Here is a 17,095-nt window from a genome sequence, read left to right as displayed (position 1 = left end):
AATATTTTGTGCCAGATTACAAGTGGATCGCTAATTAATGCTCCCGTACGAGAATTAACTGCGCTAAAAGTACGCTTTCTGTGCTCTTCGGGTTGCGCATGTGTTATGAGTTTAAAGTAAACTGTTTTTGCTTGCACGCTAACCCGACAAGCTCAAAAAGACGACACGTATTTCCCCATAAAAATCAAAAGGAGCAAAAAAAACACCCTACTCGTACGCAAATGCGATTGCATAATGATATATTTCATGTGCGCTAACCCAACATAAAAATATGTATATTTCACATTCCAATGTTCTTCACATAGAAGAATATGTTCTATTTATTGATAAAAATATACATTGGAAATTTTACAGTAAATACATTTATTTATTAAAAATGAATATTGCATAAATATGTTTTACATGTTTTCATCTACTTAACTGCAAATGGCTCCAATGCACTTATATACATATCTATATATGTATACATGTGTATATATGCCTGTAAATACATATATACACATATAAATACATATGTAGACATATAAATACATACATATACATCTCTAGACATGAATATGTATGTATGTGTATGTTTTCAAGGAGTGTCTGAAGCTATACAAAGTTGGTCTTATGGAGCGGGGTAGAGAGTTCCAGAGGACAGGAGCAGCAAGTGAGAAGTCTTGGAGGGACGCACGTCAGAGGTTGATTGAAGAGGACAAGTCTAGGAAAATTTAGAAAATTAAATTTAGAGATAAGAGAGGAAATATAGTTGGGAGTGAGGCTGTTGAGTGCTTTGTAACTTAATTAATACTCTCAGGAAGCTGCACTCTCCCCAGAGTCACAGGCAGTGACTCTGGGGACAATGCAGTTTCCTGAGAATGCTATTGAGCACCCAGGGCTGTGCATGTTGCAGGGTCATGGGATGTGTACCTAGTCCTGTCTGAGAGTGCAGTCCCCTTCCGTGTTTTAAATGTTGCTAGGGTGATTATATAAGTCTGTGCACCCATCACATGTTCCCAGTTTGTTGAATTTAGAGCTTGCATTGTGTGGCTGTTTAGGGACCCAGGTTTTGGAAGAGACCTTGACGTGGTACCTGGGCTTGTCCCATTTGGCCAGATGCGGTAACTAACTCTTCCATTTTTGCTTTTAATCTTTGCTGAGTGCTTGACTTCCTCTGTGTGCTGTATTAATTTGTTTTGTAAATTTTCTGCTGGGTCTTGCACCCAGACCTGTCTGGGGTTAACTGCCTGTCACTCTGGGGACAGTGCAGCTTCCTGAGAGTGCTATTGAGCACCCAGGGCTGTGCATATTGCAGGGTCATGAGATGTGTACCCAGTCATGTCAGAGTGCAGTCCCCTTCCGTGTTTTGTATGTTGCTAGGGTGATTACATAAGTCTGTGCACCCTTCACTTGTTCCCAGTTTGTTGGATTGAGAGCTTGCATTGTGTGGCTGTTTAGGGACACAGGTTTTGGAAGAGACCTTGACGTGGTACCTGGGCTTGCCCCATTTGGCCAGATGCGGTAACTAACTCTTCCAGTTTTGCTTTTAATCTTAGCTGAGTGCTTGTAAGTTAGTGCTGGACTTCCTCTGTATATAGGTATATATATATATACATTGGAAAAATGGCGCTAAAAATATATAATATATATAGATACAGAACTGTTTTAGCGCTAAGGAAAATTAAGTCACAAAAATCTGCACAAGTATATCATATGAATAGTCAATATATAGCATTAAAAAGAAGCAAAAATGTATACATCAGGTATGTGTTCCACTTAAACAAGAAGAAAAAGGCAGCACACACGGATCCTGGATTCTATGAGTAAGTGCCGCACAGTATGAAACGCGTAAGGCCACGCCCCTTTTCCCCTCCGTGTTATGCTATCTCTTCAATGGATTAAACTCCGCTTTTCATCCAGGATCCATGTTTGCTGCCTTTTTCTTCTTGTTCAAGTTTATGGGACATGCTCAGTCCTCTTTCTACAGGTGGGCACCTCAATACTTTGACTTTACTTTACATGAGCAGTGCGGTATACTTTCTGCATGTGTATTCATCACTCTGGATCACCAAGCTGATTTAAGGATGTGTTCCTGAAACGTGCTGCTTCCCCTCCTTGCATGTGTTCCACTTACTAGAAATTACCTCAATCTAATGAGGTAAGTTGCCGCATCTGTGAGGGAGAGACCTCTAGTGTGTGTGTTATGTGGTAATTGTATTCTCCTTACCTCTTGGAGTATGGTACCCCCCCGTCTTAAACTTTACTTTGATCCTTTGAGCGGAGTCAGTAGGAAATGACTTGTGGTTCCCCAAGATGTGATAGTGATGACATATCTGCAGTGTCCAACTGCGGGCTTTTAGGAGCCGCCGTCTACCTGAAGGAAGCGCAGTCCAACTCATTCACAGAGTGTGCCGAAAGAGTGGATATGTTAAATTATCCTTCTACTCCTTGTTCCTGTTTTCTTGAGAAACATGGAGTAGGAGAATTCAACATATCTACTCTTTCAGCACACTCTGTAAAAAAGTTTAAGACGGGGTGTGCCATACACCAGACGGCAAGGAAAATGCAATTACCACAAAACTCACAAATCTACCACACTGGAGGTATCTCCCTCACAGATGCGGCAACTTACCTCATTAGATTGAGGAAATTTCTAGTAAGTGGAACACATACCGGATTTATACATTTTTGCTTCTTTGAACTGCTATATATGAACTATTCATATGATATACTTGTACAGATTTTTTTGTCTTAATTTTCCTTAGCGATGAAACAGTCCATCTACTCTTTATTTTATATTTTGGTTTAGGGGTATTTCATTTGATACTCCTCACCTTTATATATATTTTTTGTTTTAGTGTCCTTGGTACATGTAGACGTTTTCCTTTGCTGATAGCGCACGTTTAAATGCTGCTTGTCCCAATCCTTTGTGTGGAGGCATTCTACTTCCTTTTCTTCATATAGATTATATAAATAAATAAATATATATATATATACACATACATACATACAGTATATATATATATATAGAAACTTCAAGCAAAGAAGAGGCAATCACAGGACTTAATTAACATAAATTATATTTGTATTTCATCAATAAGGGTTCAGTCAACGTTTCGGTCCTCACAGGGACCTTTGTCAAGACGGTTTCTCAATTCAAGAGTGTGTAATATGTTCACACCGCTGAACATATTACACACTCTTGAATTTTCAAAACAGTCTTGACAAAGGTCCCTGTGCGGACCGAAACGTTGACTGAACCCTTATTGATAAAATACAAATATAATTTATGTTAACTAAGTCCTGTGAGTGCCTCTTCTTTCCTTGAAGTTTCTACCTATCTACCATAGAGTGCACCCAGGCAATTCACATTTACAGTGAGTGCTTGTTGGATCCCAGAACTATATATATATATATATATATATATATATATATATTTACCTATTTTTGGAGCATCTACACTCCTTATTTCTTGTATCAGAATCGGTAAATACTGAGTTGTGGAGAGAATATTCTGTTCCTTTCATTACCTACTCTCAGATACCAGAGGATAGATCTGCTTCTTGAACATACTGAAGATGCAAAATCAATAGAGCAGCCTCTTGTGTTTTCTTACACCTCTGTTGCTCCCCATAGCATTCCATCACCACAACTTTAGAAACCCATAATACTATATTCCAAGGCATTGATATGGGTCAGGTTATGGTTGTTAGACCTTCCAAAAACTGAAACCTTTATTGTTTCCATTCTGTGTTTTTAACTTTCGTAGAACACAGAATTTGCAGTGTTTATGCCTCTAGTGAGAATTCTCATTTATTTAATAATGAAATGCAAATTAGATCGTTTTTTTTTTTAATTACACTAGAATACCACTATAATTAGTTACTATGTTTTGTCACTGCCCACCTTCCCTGGAAGACTGCTTCACATAAATCTATTAACTCTTGCATGAAATAGTATGGTGTTTGGTTCCACACTTGACAAATGTAACTCTGACTGCTGAAGAGAACTCTACCATGATGCTGCAATTAAAATATAACATAAAAAAGAGAACTATGTATGCAGCCCGTGACTTTTGATGCTCCCAATAAATATTTTCAAAGTTTACATTTCATGGTTTTACCACTAACACAATTTAACATATATTATTTTAGTAAAATTTAGTTTTAATAAATTGTGCTTTACTGGTACGCGTTATTGGCAGCAATATTTTGCAATATCTGTACTTCTTTTGTAGGACGCATTTTCACACATTTATGGCATAACCCGTAAATAAACCACATAGGTAGCGAGATAAGAAATCAGTTAAACTTTAAGGACAGCTCAGTGCTCCACCTTCAGGTGCTGCTGCTTCACATACGACCCACTTGGAATCCATCTCCGTCTGCCAGCCAGGCGCTCTAACTTTGGAGAGAGAGTCGTGTCTATCAGCCAATCACAGCCACATAACTACAGTTGCCAGGCTAATAGACCCCACATTTATTATTCGTTTAACGTTTCTGCCTTTATACTTTGTTTTTAACTCGCAGTAAACCAGCAAAACTTATAGGTTTTATTAATTAGGTTATGAAATCCTGCATTGAATTGATAATACGCTACAGTTACCTTACATTGGATACATCAGCAATAGTTTTTTAATACATAGCTATAATTTACAAATTTTGTTTAAGACTCCCGCCCAAGCGCCTTTTTTGATGTTGACTGATCTATGAATACACTCTGAATTCGTTGCTTAGCAACATGTGAGCCGCTTCTGGTAACACAGTTACCTGGAGACACTGCGGTGCCTGCACTAAACCATAACCCAAGCTTGCTTTATTATGTGCAATACTCCGGTCTAGTAGAAACCGGTTGCCGTCCCCTTCGTTGCACAGGAGTGAGAAGGTTTCGGTGATAATATCCCATCAGGCGAGGGCGGGATCCCTTAGCCTCTCAGGGAGGAGCTGCAGTGTAGGAGGGTGGTGGCCTCAATACTTTCCTGCTGGTCCCTCCTTGTCGGGCCTCCCTCTCACTCCCCAGGGGGAGCCTCTGCTTAGGAGGTTGCGGAGGGCTGGAGGAGGGATCAGGGCCGCCCTTGGTGTGTTTGGAGCTCGGTGTAGCTGGGGATGCCGGGGCTGTGGCAGTTCACAGCTAATCGGGGGAGCGGTAGTTCAGGAGGCGGGAGGGAGCAACAGCCAGAGGCCGGACTACATGCCCCTGCTCCCTGCTGGCCTCTTCCTACTAAGCGGCCATGTTAACCAGGAAACCCTGTGCGGCTACAGCCGGTAAGGAGGGTCCTCAGCCTGGCAAGAAAGGGGAGAGGGAGGGGTCTCAAATGTCTCCTTTGTCATGAGTGGGGGGGGGATTTAAACATGGTTCCTCAGACGGAGTATATAGCACCCCCAAGTCACTTAATAGGGCTTGTATCCATGTTTGCCATATAGGTTTAGGAGAGTGATTTCACGAGAACACCTTTATCCGTATTGCTTATGATATATGCAAATTATTAGGTACACAACACCGTTTAACTTTCACTCCCTTCTGATAAACGTCCAGGTTAACATTATGACACTGATCATTTGATATAAGAAGTGGAGATTAATCCTTGACCAAAATCACCGAGAATCAACGAAAGAGCCAGACCGCTCATTTGTAAAAAAAAAAAAAAAATGCTGTCTGACTTGAAATCCTGTTTGTTTCATTTTCCACTTGTATTTGATGGCTAGATAATCGTGGATTATGGGCTGATCCCTATTAACAATAGCAGCCTTTACATTGCTAGCATATTGTGCAGTCTGAGAAGTTGAAGTGGGTTAGTACCATCCATTGTAATGTTACCACAGTCACCCCCACAGTGCTATAGCATGAGGCAATTGGAATTTATTTTGAAAACTGGATATTCTGCAATTCAATAGATTCTTTTCACACACTAAGATATGGTGTATTTTTTTTTTGTCGCAGGCAGAGCAAGCGAGAGTAATGGTCCCTTGCAGCCGTCTCCAGGATTACCAAGGTCTTCAGCGGGCACAGGGCCATCGTCACCTGTATTATTGCCACCCCTCCGATCCAGCAACTTAGCACAAACGGTAAGGAGCTTACATAAACCTTTGCTAATATCTATCTGCATTTATATCTGTGTGCGTGTATGTATGTGTGTGTGTGTGTGTGTGTGTGTGTGTATATATATATATATATATATATATATATATATATATATATATATATATACACATGCACACTCCAATAGTGAGTGAGCTTGGCACACACTAACCATATTATTTCACAATTAATATTTTATTAATTATGGGGAAAAAATATAAAAAATAGTGCAGACCCCACTTCCCCTCCTCCCCTTCCTCCTCCAGCCAGCTGATTGGTATTAATAGCCATAAATGTGCAAGGTACAGTCAGGCTGACAGCCAGACAACATGCTAGTCTCTATTTCATCTCTGTGGAGCAGATCTGGAGAGAGCAAGGCTGATCTCCATTACATTGTATGTTTAAAGTTTATTTTATTTTTGTTTTTCCAGAGTTTTTAACATTATGCATTAATCATTTTATTTACAAGTCATTTAATGTGTTTGAGTTTGACATACTTGAGATGTCTATGCATTTATCATGAAACATGTATTTTTAATAATTTGTGAAGCTGAAGCATGTCACCTTAAAATATGTGTGTGTGTATATATATATATAATTTTTTTTGTTTATTATTCAATTTCTTTACCTGGTTTTATACATTCTAGATAGGTTTTGGTACCACATTTTGTTTGTAGGCTGTTCCACATAACATGCATGCATATGTGTGTTGCATATTATATTTGAGCTAATTACATGCATTTTAACTTGCACTGCTTTAATTAACCCTATATTGCTACAATCAATATTACATAACAGGTCTAAAACACACAATTCCAATAAAAGCAATGTTGTAGCTGTTGGATGTACTTTGTAAACAGGGCCAATTTTTGATATTTAATTTTAAGAACCTTTTTAGGTTGTTTTATGACTTATTGGGCTCTGCATGACTAAAGATCCTTCTTTGAAAAGCTATGAATTTGTTTTATATTCGCTTCTGTTGCCCTAGAGACAGTTTATGGTTTGGGTAAACATGGGTAACCACAAAAAAGGAAGGTGGATCATGTAATTGTTTCTTTTGATTATGGTGCTTCATATCTTGATACATAAATGTTCTACATTATATTGAGGAAAATGTAAGGAATTTTAGCATTTACCTGTTTTAGGCATAAAATATTATTACATATCTTGTAGTATTTGCTCGAAAACAGTAATTCCCTAATATTATTAAGAGTTCACGACTGTTTCACACTTGACTGGGATATAAAAAACACATTTTATGTTGTGTGTTTTGTTTTGTCTAAACAATCATTTTTTTGTTTTTTCTTGCTTTGTGGAGTGTTTCTCTCACATGTACAATAGTAATTACAGTTGCTAAGATTTCCAGTTGCTTTGTACAGCTGAGTTTTTTTTATAGGCTTGCTGCATCGCTTAATTTTGCAGTAGGCGTGAAGTCAGGGCAAAGCTGCCTGTTTTATTACCCCCTTTTCCCTCACCTCAGGTAATTTCAGGACAGATATATTCTTTAACAATTAAGTGATTCATTGATGGTCAGATTTACATAAATCTCCTGTAAAAGACTGATTCTAAGCTAAAGGGTGGGGCAGTAGGTGAAAAGACTATTACACTGGAGTGAATTTAAAAGGACATGAAACTCCAAAACAATGTTTTCTTTGTGATTCAGATAGAGAATACAATTTTAAACCACTTTACAATTTACTTCTATTATTTAAATTGCTTAATCTCTTGGTATCCTTTGGTGGAAAGCATACCTGGATATGCTTAAGAGCTCGGACCTAGCTGCTTAATGGTGGCTTCAGACATATGCCTCTTGTCATTGGCTTACCAGTGTGTTCAGCTAGTTTCCAGTAGTGCATTGCTGCTCCTTTGACAAAGGATACCAAGAAAAGGAAGCCCAATTGATAATGGAAGAAAATTGGAAAGCTGTTGAAATATCTATGCTCTGTCTGAATCATGAAATATTGTATTTGTGTTTCATGTCCCTTTTATTGAGGATAAATGTGATCAGATCTTTTAACCTCAATTATTTCATATATTTAATAATAACCTAACAATTAAAGGGACATTAAACCAAATTTTTTTTCTTTCATGATTCAGATAGAAAATATAATTTTAAACAACATTCCAATTGACTTCTATTATCTAATTTGCTTCATTCTCTTGATATACTTTTCTGAAAAGCATATCTAGATAGGCTCAGTAGCTGATGATTGGTGGCTGCACATAGATGCCTCGTGTGATTGGCTCACCAATGTGCATTGCTATTTCTTCAACAAAGGATATCTAAAGAATGAAGCAAATTAGATAATAGAAGTAAATTGGAATGTTGCTTAAAATTGTATTCTCTATCTGGATCAGTTAAGAAAAAAATTGGGTTTAATGTCCCTTTTAAGAATTTTAATATTTGATCATATATTTTTATTTATTAATCTTTGTGTGATAGATATATAGATAATATATAGATTCTCACAAGGTTAGCTATGAATTTAAAGGGACATTCCAGTCAAAATTTCAATGCACACAGATGATTTACATCTTTGAATAGAATTATATTTACAAAATACACGTATTGGCAAAAATGCTTCTAGTAAAATTGATCACAGTTTTAGTGTTAGCATGTTTCTCTGCACGTACATGTTGAAGCATAGCTAGATATTCTCAGTGCACCAGCATTTATAATACTACAGCTGCTCAGATAGCCACTGGGGCCTGTATCATGTCAGCAATTAACAAACTGAGTAATTACCATATCTTTTATTAGAAGCATTTTTTCTAATACATGTTTATTGCAAAAATGCTTTTTTTCAAAAATGAAATGCATCCATGTGGATTCCAATTTTGTCTGTTATGTCCCTTTAAGCTCAATATTTGTTTGAGTTCATAAGTGAATTCTAAATAATGTCTATTGTTTGGGAAGGTTGCTTGGTTTATTTTATTTTAATGTTTTTATGTATTTTTTTTCTTTTCTTTCCCCCTTTTTAAACTTTTCAGACTGGAGGCAATAAGCACATTATGAATGAACATCTGCATGTTGGTAACCATGCACAGATCCAAGTGCAGCAACTATATGAAGAAAACAGCAACAAAAGAACTGTCCTAACAACGCAACCAAACGGGCTTACAGCTGTTGGTAAATCTGGATTACCTGCTGTTTCTGATAGACAGTTAGAAGGTACTAACAGGAGGCAGGGAAGTTCCAGCTCCTTAAAATCTGCAGATGGGTCAACAAAAGTTAAAATACCTTCATTAACTCCAGAACAAGCGATGAAGCAATACATGCAAAAGCTGACAGCCTTTGAGCATCATGAAATTTTCAACTACCCTGAAATCTTTTTTTTGGGTCCAAATGCAAAGAAACGTCAAGGTGTGATTGGTGGCCCAAATAATGGTGGTTATGATGATGATCAGGGCTCATACGTGCAAGTACCTCATGATCATGTTGCATACAGGTATGAAGTTCTAAAGGTAATTGGGAAAGGAAGTTTTGGACAAGTTGTGAAAGCTTATGATCATAAGCTCCATCAGCATGTGGCATTAAAAATGGTGAGAAATGAAAAACGCTTTCACCGTCAAGCTGCAGAAGAAATCCGAATTCTGGAACATCTGAGAAAGCAGGACAAAGATAACAACATGAATGTAATACACATGCTGGAGAACTTCACATTCCGCAACCATATCTGCATGACGTTTGAGTTGTTGAGCATGAACCTTTATGAGCTGATAAAGAAAAATAAATTTCAGGGCTTCAGCTTGCCTTTAGTTCGTAAGTTTGCTCATTCTATTTTACAGTGCTTGGATGCTTTGCACAAAAACAGAATAATCCACTGTGACCTTAAACCAGAAAATATTTTGTTGAAGCAACAGGGTAGAAGTGGCATTAAAGTAATTGATTTTGGCTCAAGCTGTTATGAGCATCAGCGTGTCTATACATACATACAGTCACGTTTTTATCGAGCTCCAGAAGTAATTCTTGGAGGCCGCTATGGAATGCCTATTGACATGTGGAGCTTGGGCTGCATTTTAGCAGAACTGTTGACTGGATATCCACTCTTACCTGGGGAAGATGAAGGTGATCAACTGGCATGTATGATAGAATTATTGGGAATGCCATCCCAAAAACTGCTGGATTCATCAAAACGAGGCAAAAATTTTGTCAGTTCAAAGGGATACCCTCGTTATTGCACTGTTACAACCTTGCCAGATGGTTCTGTAGTACTCAATGGTGGCCGTTCAAGAAGAGGCAAATTGAGAGGACCCCCTGGGAGTAGAGATTGGGTTACTGCATTGAAAGGCTGTGATGATCCTCTATTTTTAGACTTTCTGACACAGTGTTTAGAATGGGATCCTTCTCTACGCATGACACCCAGTCAAGCTTTGAGGCATCATTGGCTTCGTAGGCGTTTGCCAAAGCCTCCAACTGGGGAAAAATCCTCATCCAAAAGAGTAACTGAAAGCAGTGGTGCTATAACATCCATTTCTAAGTTACCTCCTACATCAGGTTCAGCTGCAAAACTAAGGACTAATTTGGCCCAAATGACAGATGCCAATGGAAATATTCAGCAAAGGACAGTATTGCCAAAATTGGTCAGCTGATTTGATGCATATTTTACTTAAGACACCTTGCTGAGCCTTATGCATACAAAGCAACAGCTCAAATTTTCTAATATTTTTAATTGCTCAATTTTAAAACATTGTCTGTGCAACTGTTGTTTTTTTTAAATATTAATGATGTTTTGTATTTTAAACAATGGGGACAATGCTTTAAGGTTTTATATATATATATATTTTTTTTCTTTTTTGGTGAATTATGATTGGCCTTGCTAAACTTAGGAAGTGTCATAAATTCAGTGGCTGGCCACTGACAGTACTACTTGACTGTTAACTTTTATTTATTTGTGTCAAAAGTGTTTAGTTACCATTCAAACACACGCACATTTGGTTTAAGCAGTATCGGAAGACTTGTCTTTTATTTATGTATTGTGCAACAACAGATTATGATTTGTATCCATGCTCACAAATAAAAAAAAAAAAATAGCGTTTTTTGTGCATCTGCATTAAATATTCAACTTAATAAAGTTGTTGTTTTGGTGCATATTGCTACCAACACAGAATGTTTGTCAGGTTTTGCTATTGGGAACATGATCCTTGTAAACATTTTAAATTCATTAACACTCAAGATTTTAGCTTAGCTCTTCATACACCAGGGTACATATTTTGTACACTTTTAGATTTGCAGGCCCTTCTAACAGATATTTAACTGTATCTTTAGTTGCATTTGAAGGAAACAATATTTACATACTTTGTTTAAGCAGTTATGTTTTAATACTAAAACAAATATCTGCTGAAAACCAAATCTATTTATTGTTTATAAGTGAATTTATTTAACATGTCCTGAACTACTGCTATAAAACGGGGGGGGTAAAAATTATTTCTATATATTAGAGTATCTTGATACGTCTTAAAGGAACATTCTAGTGCAAATAATGCTGTGGTTTATCCATGGCATAATCATTTTAAAGCATTTTTTTTTCTATTTAAATATTTTTCCTCCTGTTTCATTTATTTAACAACCACCACTTTGTTTGTCCCTTTAAAGGGACATGGACATCAAAATTAAACTTTAATGATTCTGACTGTGCATTTAAAAAAAAAAAAAAAAGCTATCCAGTCTACTGCTAATAATCAAATTTAGATTTTGCTTATGGTATATTTTGTTGAAACTTGGCTCCTTTCCATCAGAGCATACCTAGTTAGTTTCAGCACTGTGCATGTCACGTAAAATATATCTGTAACATTGTTACAGACACAACTGCCGTAAAGCACTCAAGGCATATACAGCCATTAGTCTACCTTGGTATGCTGTCATGGAAAGGCACTACTTTTCAAGAAGATACCAAGAGAACAAATTATATTTGATAATAGAAGTAAATTTAAGTTGTCCATGCTATCCGAATCATGAACGTTTGTTTTCCCCTTAAGAATTGTACCCTTGTGGTGGAACCTAGCTTTTATGTATGTGAACCATGGTGGAACATACTTTAATAGGAAGGTGCTTTTTTCTGTGATTTGTGTTTTTCAGGCTTCATTTAAAATGACTTAAAGCATGGTCCCCAATTAGGCTAAACTGTTTCCAGCTTACACTTTCTTTAATGTTCTTGCCAATTTGCAATATAACTATTTAATACTGTAAAATATAGAATGGTATAAAAAATTTAAAATTTTAAAAGGTCTATTTCCACAGCACATATATTTGTAATAATACTTTCACAGACGTCTTCTGAGTGTGACAATTACAAAATAATGTAATATATGCTCCTCTGATAAACAGAATATGCATATTTTATTACAAAAACACATTTTCTTAATATTAAATATTATATTAAGAGCCACAATAGTAATTTGCACTTCCTCTAAGAGGTTTAAATATGACGCTTTTTAGGCTGCCATTAACTTGTACACTCTCTTAGTTGGAAGTGTAGCATTTTGTCAAACTCCTCTTTAAAACAAATCTGTCTTGCATATTATGGCCTCTGGGCATTCAGTTTTTTCCTAATAGGTTATAAGTGTCTTTGTTTCGAAACAATCACACTTTATATTGAAATTGGGTTGTTCTTTACCAAGACTTGATTAGTTTGGCCTAGATCCCATGCCGACCCCATGCCGATTCCCAATACTTATCAGATACATGGACCTTACAAAAAACTAATTTATCTAGTAATTTCTTAACACATTTGGCCCTGGGAAAAACCTTCTATACCTGATATGGGGGGCAGTTTGACACTACCATTCCAATCAGTCAAGTTTTTTACTTTGGACATTTTGAAAATGTTTTTTTTCCTGTTTAGAGCTGCATTTATTGGTTTGCACTACTGTTTTCTATTAAGGTTTTTGCTTATGTACAAATCACACGTTCATATTAATTTTGTTTAGTTCAAAGTTAAAAATATAGTTTAATCTTTATTTATTTTTAAAGCCTGTTCACAAATTATGATATGATTAATTAAGTGTTCAGTGGAGGTTTAAACATTAAATATAAAATGACTATATGTGAAGTTATATTATTAATCAAACTAGACATTAATTACCAATATAAACTATTATATTTAGTCTATTTTGGCCATATATGTTTTACTACTGTTAAGATCTGATAACCCTTATGACAACCTACATAAAAATCACAGAATACCTCTGGTTCTCACATTTATTTTGCTTTTTTAGTTTACCTACACAGGAGAAATATTTATTTTCAAATTGATTTGATCGTATTACTGACTGATTGGAATCATGTAATCAATTTTTGGTTTACCAGGTGTTTGTCAAAAAGAATGGATTCTAGGCCCTAACAGCTAATAACCCCCTTAAAGGGACATTTAAATCAATAACACACACACAATCTATAATATTTTTAAATATGCATAGTATCTATAAGGTCTGCTTACAAGAAATTATTTAAAGCTTTTAAAATGCCTCTTAAGTATGTTTATCCTACTTGTGGCCAATTAATGACGTATAAAGATGAGCTTCTGCACTGATCAAGCCCTTGGACCCTGCAAAATGCACTTCATCCTCTTTGAGGGCAGTGGGAAAAAACACAATTTGTGCTGTTTTAATATGGTTAAAGCAGGCAAAGTACAAACGTTGTTTAAGTATGCATAATTAAACATTTTATGGGGAATTACATTTTGAATTTAAATGTCCCTTTAGGCTTATTATTTACTTCTGTGATTCCATTGTAATAAAAACAGACATCTTGCTAGTAGTAGCTTCATTTTTTTTTTTTTTTTTTTTTTCTCATTCTGTAATAGTGCTGGAAAAAACTCGGCAAGTAAACTTTATTATTAACTTAAGGGCTCTGTTGGTTGAGGTTTGCTATGTTGTCTTGGAAACAGTACAGTGTCTCACAGGTTACCACTGTCTAGGGAAGTCTTACCTATTTGTAGAGTTTGCGATTACACAGTCTGTTGCTGTTTCTTTGGTTGCAGTTTTATTTAGTTCCATATATATATGCAACCTGTAGGGAATCTATCACATAAGTGTATTATGTAAAACAACAGAAATGTGTATACAGATAATATAGAACAACTTGTGCCCTTAGTGTAAACCATGTGCCTTTTTGTTATCAATGCCATGTGTAAGGCACATTTTTGACCTCTTACTCTTTAGACAAAAACTGGTAAAGGTATTTTATATTGTTACTTGTCTTAAAATATCCAACATGTTGAGAGGCCTTAAAAGTAACCATAATGGTAATTAAGCTGCTGGGAAATATTTCCATGCAATGAAAAGATCGAGGGAAGAGGTCTGTGCTGTTCTTTACTGATGAATTGACCAACATATTGGTTACCTGTATATTTAGAACACTCCTTCCTATTGTATTCTTTTTTTAACTGGTGGGTTTCGTTATTTGAATACTAGTGATCAATCATATTACATTTTGTAAAATTTACCTCAGATTACTTTAAGTTTTTGTAGTGTGAACAAGGAACATTTTGGTAACAACCAACGTGCATTCTTTTTGTATGTACTGGTCTGGAGTTAAACCAGCCATGGATTTATACAATTTACATTGAAGGCACTTGCGCTACTTTTTAATTCATGACTTTGGGGTAAATATTGCCCCAGTGTTTGGGTTGTATTGTACTCCTTAGCAAAACATTAAAATACAAACAATTTCCATCGTTTAGACAACCTTTGAATCTGTATTTGTAAATCTTAGGGTTTAAATATATACTTTTCTATATATTTCATATGGCCCAATTTTATGCTGTTCACATTTAAAAACTGTATTTCCTTTTTTCTTCTTCTAGACGCTTTTTACATTTTTGCAAATCTTTTTTTGGGTCTACAGATTTGTTAATGCTCACAAAATTGCCCCTATGGTCTAGGCAGTGGCTTGGCTTTTTAATAAACAACATCTTAGACATGTGACTGTAATATGCTGCAATTGTTTGTACTGATAATATGTGAAAACACTTGGATTGAATGTGGACATTGTATATATTTGTGTACATTTTCTGTAAGATGCTGCTGGAGCCACTTCACTTTCTGTATGTTGTATTTGAGTGGAATCAAAGTGGCCAGTTTTATAATACTGTATGTATTGTACAGCAGATAACAGAAGTATGACATTTCTAGTGAATATTTGTTAAATTCTATTGTTGTGGCCAGAAATCATTTCAGAATAAAAATGTATGTCCAATGTTTGTCCTTGTTTTACTTAATTCTAGGTGGGAGAACTTTGGAAGATGTACCATATAAGCGTTTTTTTTTTTTAATTTTCATTTCATTTTAATAATAAAATCGGCCAAATGGTGTGCCCATTATATAGTTCCTGGGGAGAACATTGGATTAACTACCCAGCTAAAATGAGCTAATATTAAATATATTTAATGCACAAAATATTATACCAATTTATGTTAAATTATACAATGAATTTGTGCTTTGGGTAGCTTAAAGGGAAAATCTAGTCAAAATTAAACTTTTATGATTCCAATAGGGCATGTCATTTTAAACTTTCCAATTTACTTGTATCATCAAATTTGCTTTGCTCTCGGTATTCTTTGTGGAAAGCTCAACCTAGCTCATATGCTAATATCTAAGCCTTTGAACTGCCTCTTATCTCAGTGCTTTTGGCTGTTAGACACTACTAGTTAATGTGTGCCATATAGATAACATTGTGCTCACTCCTGTGGAGTTAAATAAGAGTCAGCACTGATTGGCTAAAATGCAAGTCTGTCAAATGAACTGAGATAAGGGGGCAGTCTGCAGAGGCTTATATATTTTTTTTAAATATCGAATCAGAGCTTGACAAATATGTTCAAAATCTAGGAGCCAGGCCAAAAATCTAGGCGGCAGGATATATTTATAATGTATTAGGGCTGCAACTAACGATTATTTTCATAATCAATTAATCGGTCGATTATTTTTTCGATTTATCGACTAATCGGATAAAAAGAGAATCAATAATAGTTTTCTATGTTTTAAATAAAATCCACATAATGAGTGTTACAAATATAAACTTCAGACTAAAACTTAACATTACTACATTAACTACAACTACATTACTACATTAACACAACTGTTTCTTCAATTTTTAAGCAGCAGAGCACAGTTTTATAATTAAAACAAAACCACAAACTGTTTGAAAAGAGGTAGAACTAGAAAGAGTTAGACTATCACTGTTAATAACATTCTGTTATTCACTCTTTCAGAAACTTTGCATTGAAATGCAAACATCTCAACATGTCCACATGCTTCTGGCTAAGGCTGGTTCTCTGTTTGCAGCTATATTTCCTGCAGCAGAGAAAAGGCTGTTGAGGTTTATAAGTAGGGTTTTGCCAATTTCACCAAAGTGGAATATTTATCTTTGTTAGCTCTTCACCAATGCCAAGTGTGTTCTACCTTGGCAAGGGGCCTCTCAATAAAGTAACCCTTGACTTCATTCTAACATAAAAATATCTTGAATATCTATATGCAATGGTAAATAACCAGCTATAAGGTTAGGGGAAATATCTAGTCCACTCTAAAAATAACGAATATATACTTATAAAGGTTGAATCTGGTACATATCACAATTTGTTAAAAATATAAAAAAAAACAATAAAAAACAAAATCAGAAGCGCTAAGGATACAATAACTGGACAAAGCCTTACACATTTATTTATACAGTACATATAATTAGCAATACGCTAATAATTGTGCAAACGGATAATAGTGCACATCAATTTAAATAACTTCCATCAATCTAGGGGCAAGGTGTAAATAACAAGCTTGGCACTATATCATGAAAAGCATAGTTCCAAATCACCAGATTTAATATAAACAATACAACTGATGACTATTATATCTGGGTTGCACATAAGCCAGGGGTAGTTTACACTTTTTCAGGACTGTATAAGTTTAAAAGTAAACGTCTATAGACGTCCTTTAGGCTAAGGACCTAACCATAAAACACAATACCATATGCAGGACGGAGTGAAGCAGCTGGTGTTGTGCACAGACCAACTAATTGCAAACCAACTAATCGATTATGAGA

General features: G+C 35.8%; 1 protein-coding gene and 1 long non-coding RNA gene across 4 annotated transcripts; one reads left to right on the top strand and one right to left on the bottom strand.

Moving 5' to 3' along the window:
- Nucleotides 1–346: 346 nt before the first annotated feature.
- Nucleotides 347–4,405, bottom strand: LOC128662862 (uncharacterized). Its single transcript, XR_008402818.1, has 2 exons — nt 4,318–4,405; nt 347–703 (listed from the first exon to the last, which is right to left on the bottom strand). It is a non-coding gene; the product is annotated as an uncharacterized LOC128662862 (long non-coding RNA).
- Nucleotides 4,406–4,981: 576 nt separating this feature from the next.
- DYRK2 (dual specificity tyrosine phosphorylation regulated kinase 2) lies at nt 4,982–15,263 on the top strand. Of its 3 annotated transcripts, none has more exons than XM_053716877.1 (3): nt 4,982–5,246; nt 5,923–6,047; nt 9,052–15,263. In XM_053716877.1, exons 1-3 carry the CDS (start codon nt 5,213–5,215, stop codon nt 10,651–10,653), a joined length of 1,761 nt encoding a protein of 586 aa, XP_053572852.1. In that variant the 5' UTR covers nt 4,982–5,212; the 3' UTR covers nt 10,654–15,263. The 3 variants fall into 3 exon arrangements, with proteins under 3 accessions (XP_053572852.1, XP_053572854.1, XP_053572853.1); XM_053716879.1 differs by lacking the exon at nt 4,982–5,246 and adding an exon at nt 5,325–5,471; XM_053716878.1 differs by lacking the exons at nt 4,982–5,246; nt 5,923–6,047 and adding an exon at nt 6,380–6,455.
- Nucleotides 15,264–17,095: the final 1,832 nt, after the last annotated feature.

This window comes from Bombina bombina, chromosome 6, assembly GCF_027579735.1.
Source record: "Bombina bombina isolate aBomBom1 chromosome 6, aBomBom1.pri, whole genome shotgun sequence".
NCBI classification, from domain to species: domain Eukaryota; kingdom Metazoa; phylum Chordata; class Amphibia; order Anura; family Bombinatoridae; genus Bombina; species Bombina bombina.
This window is presented reverse-complemented; position numbering and strand designations above follow the sequence as displayed.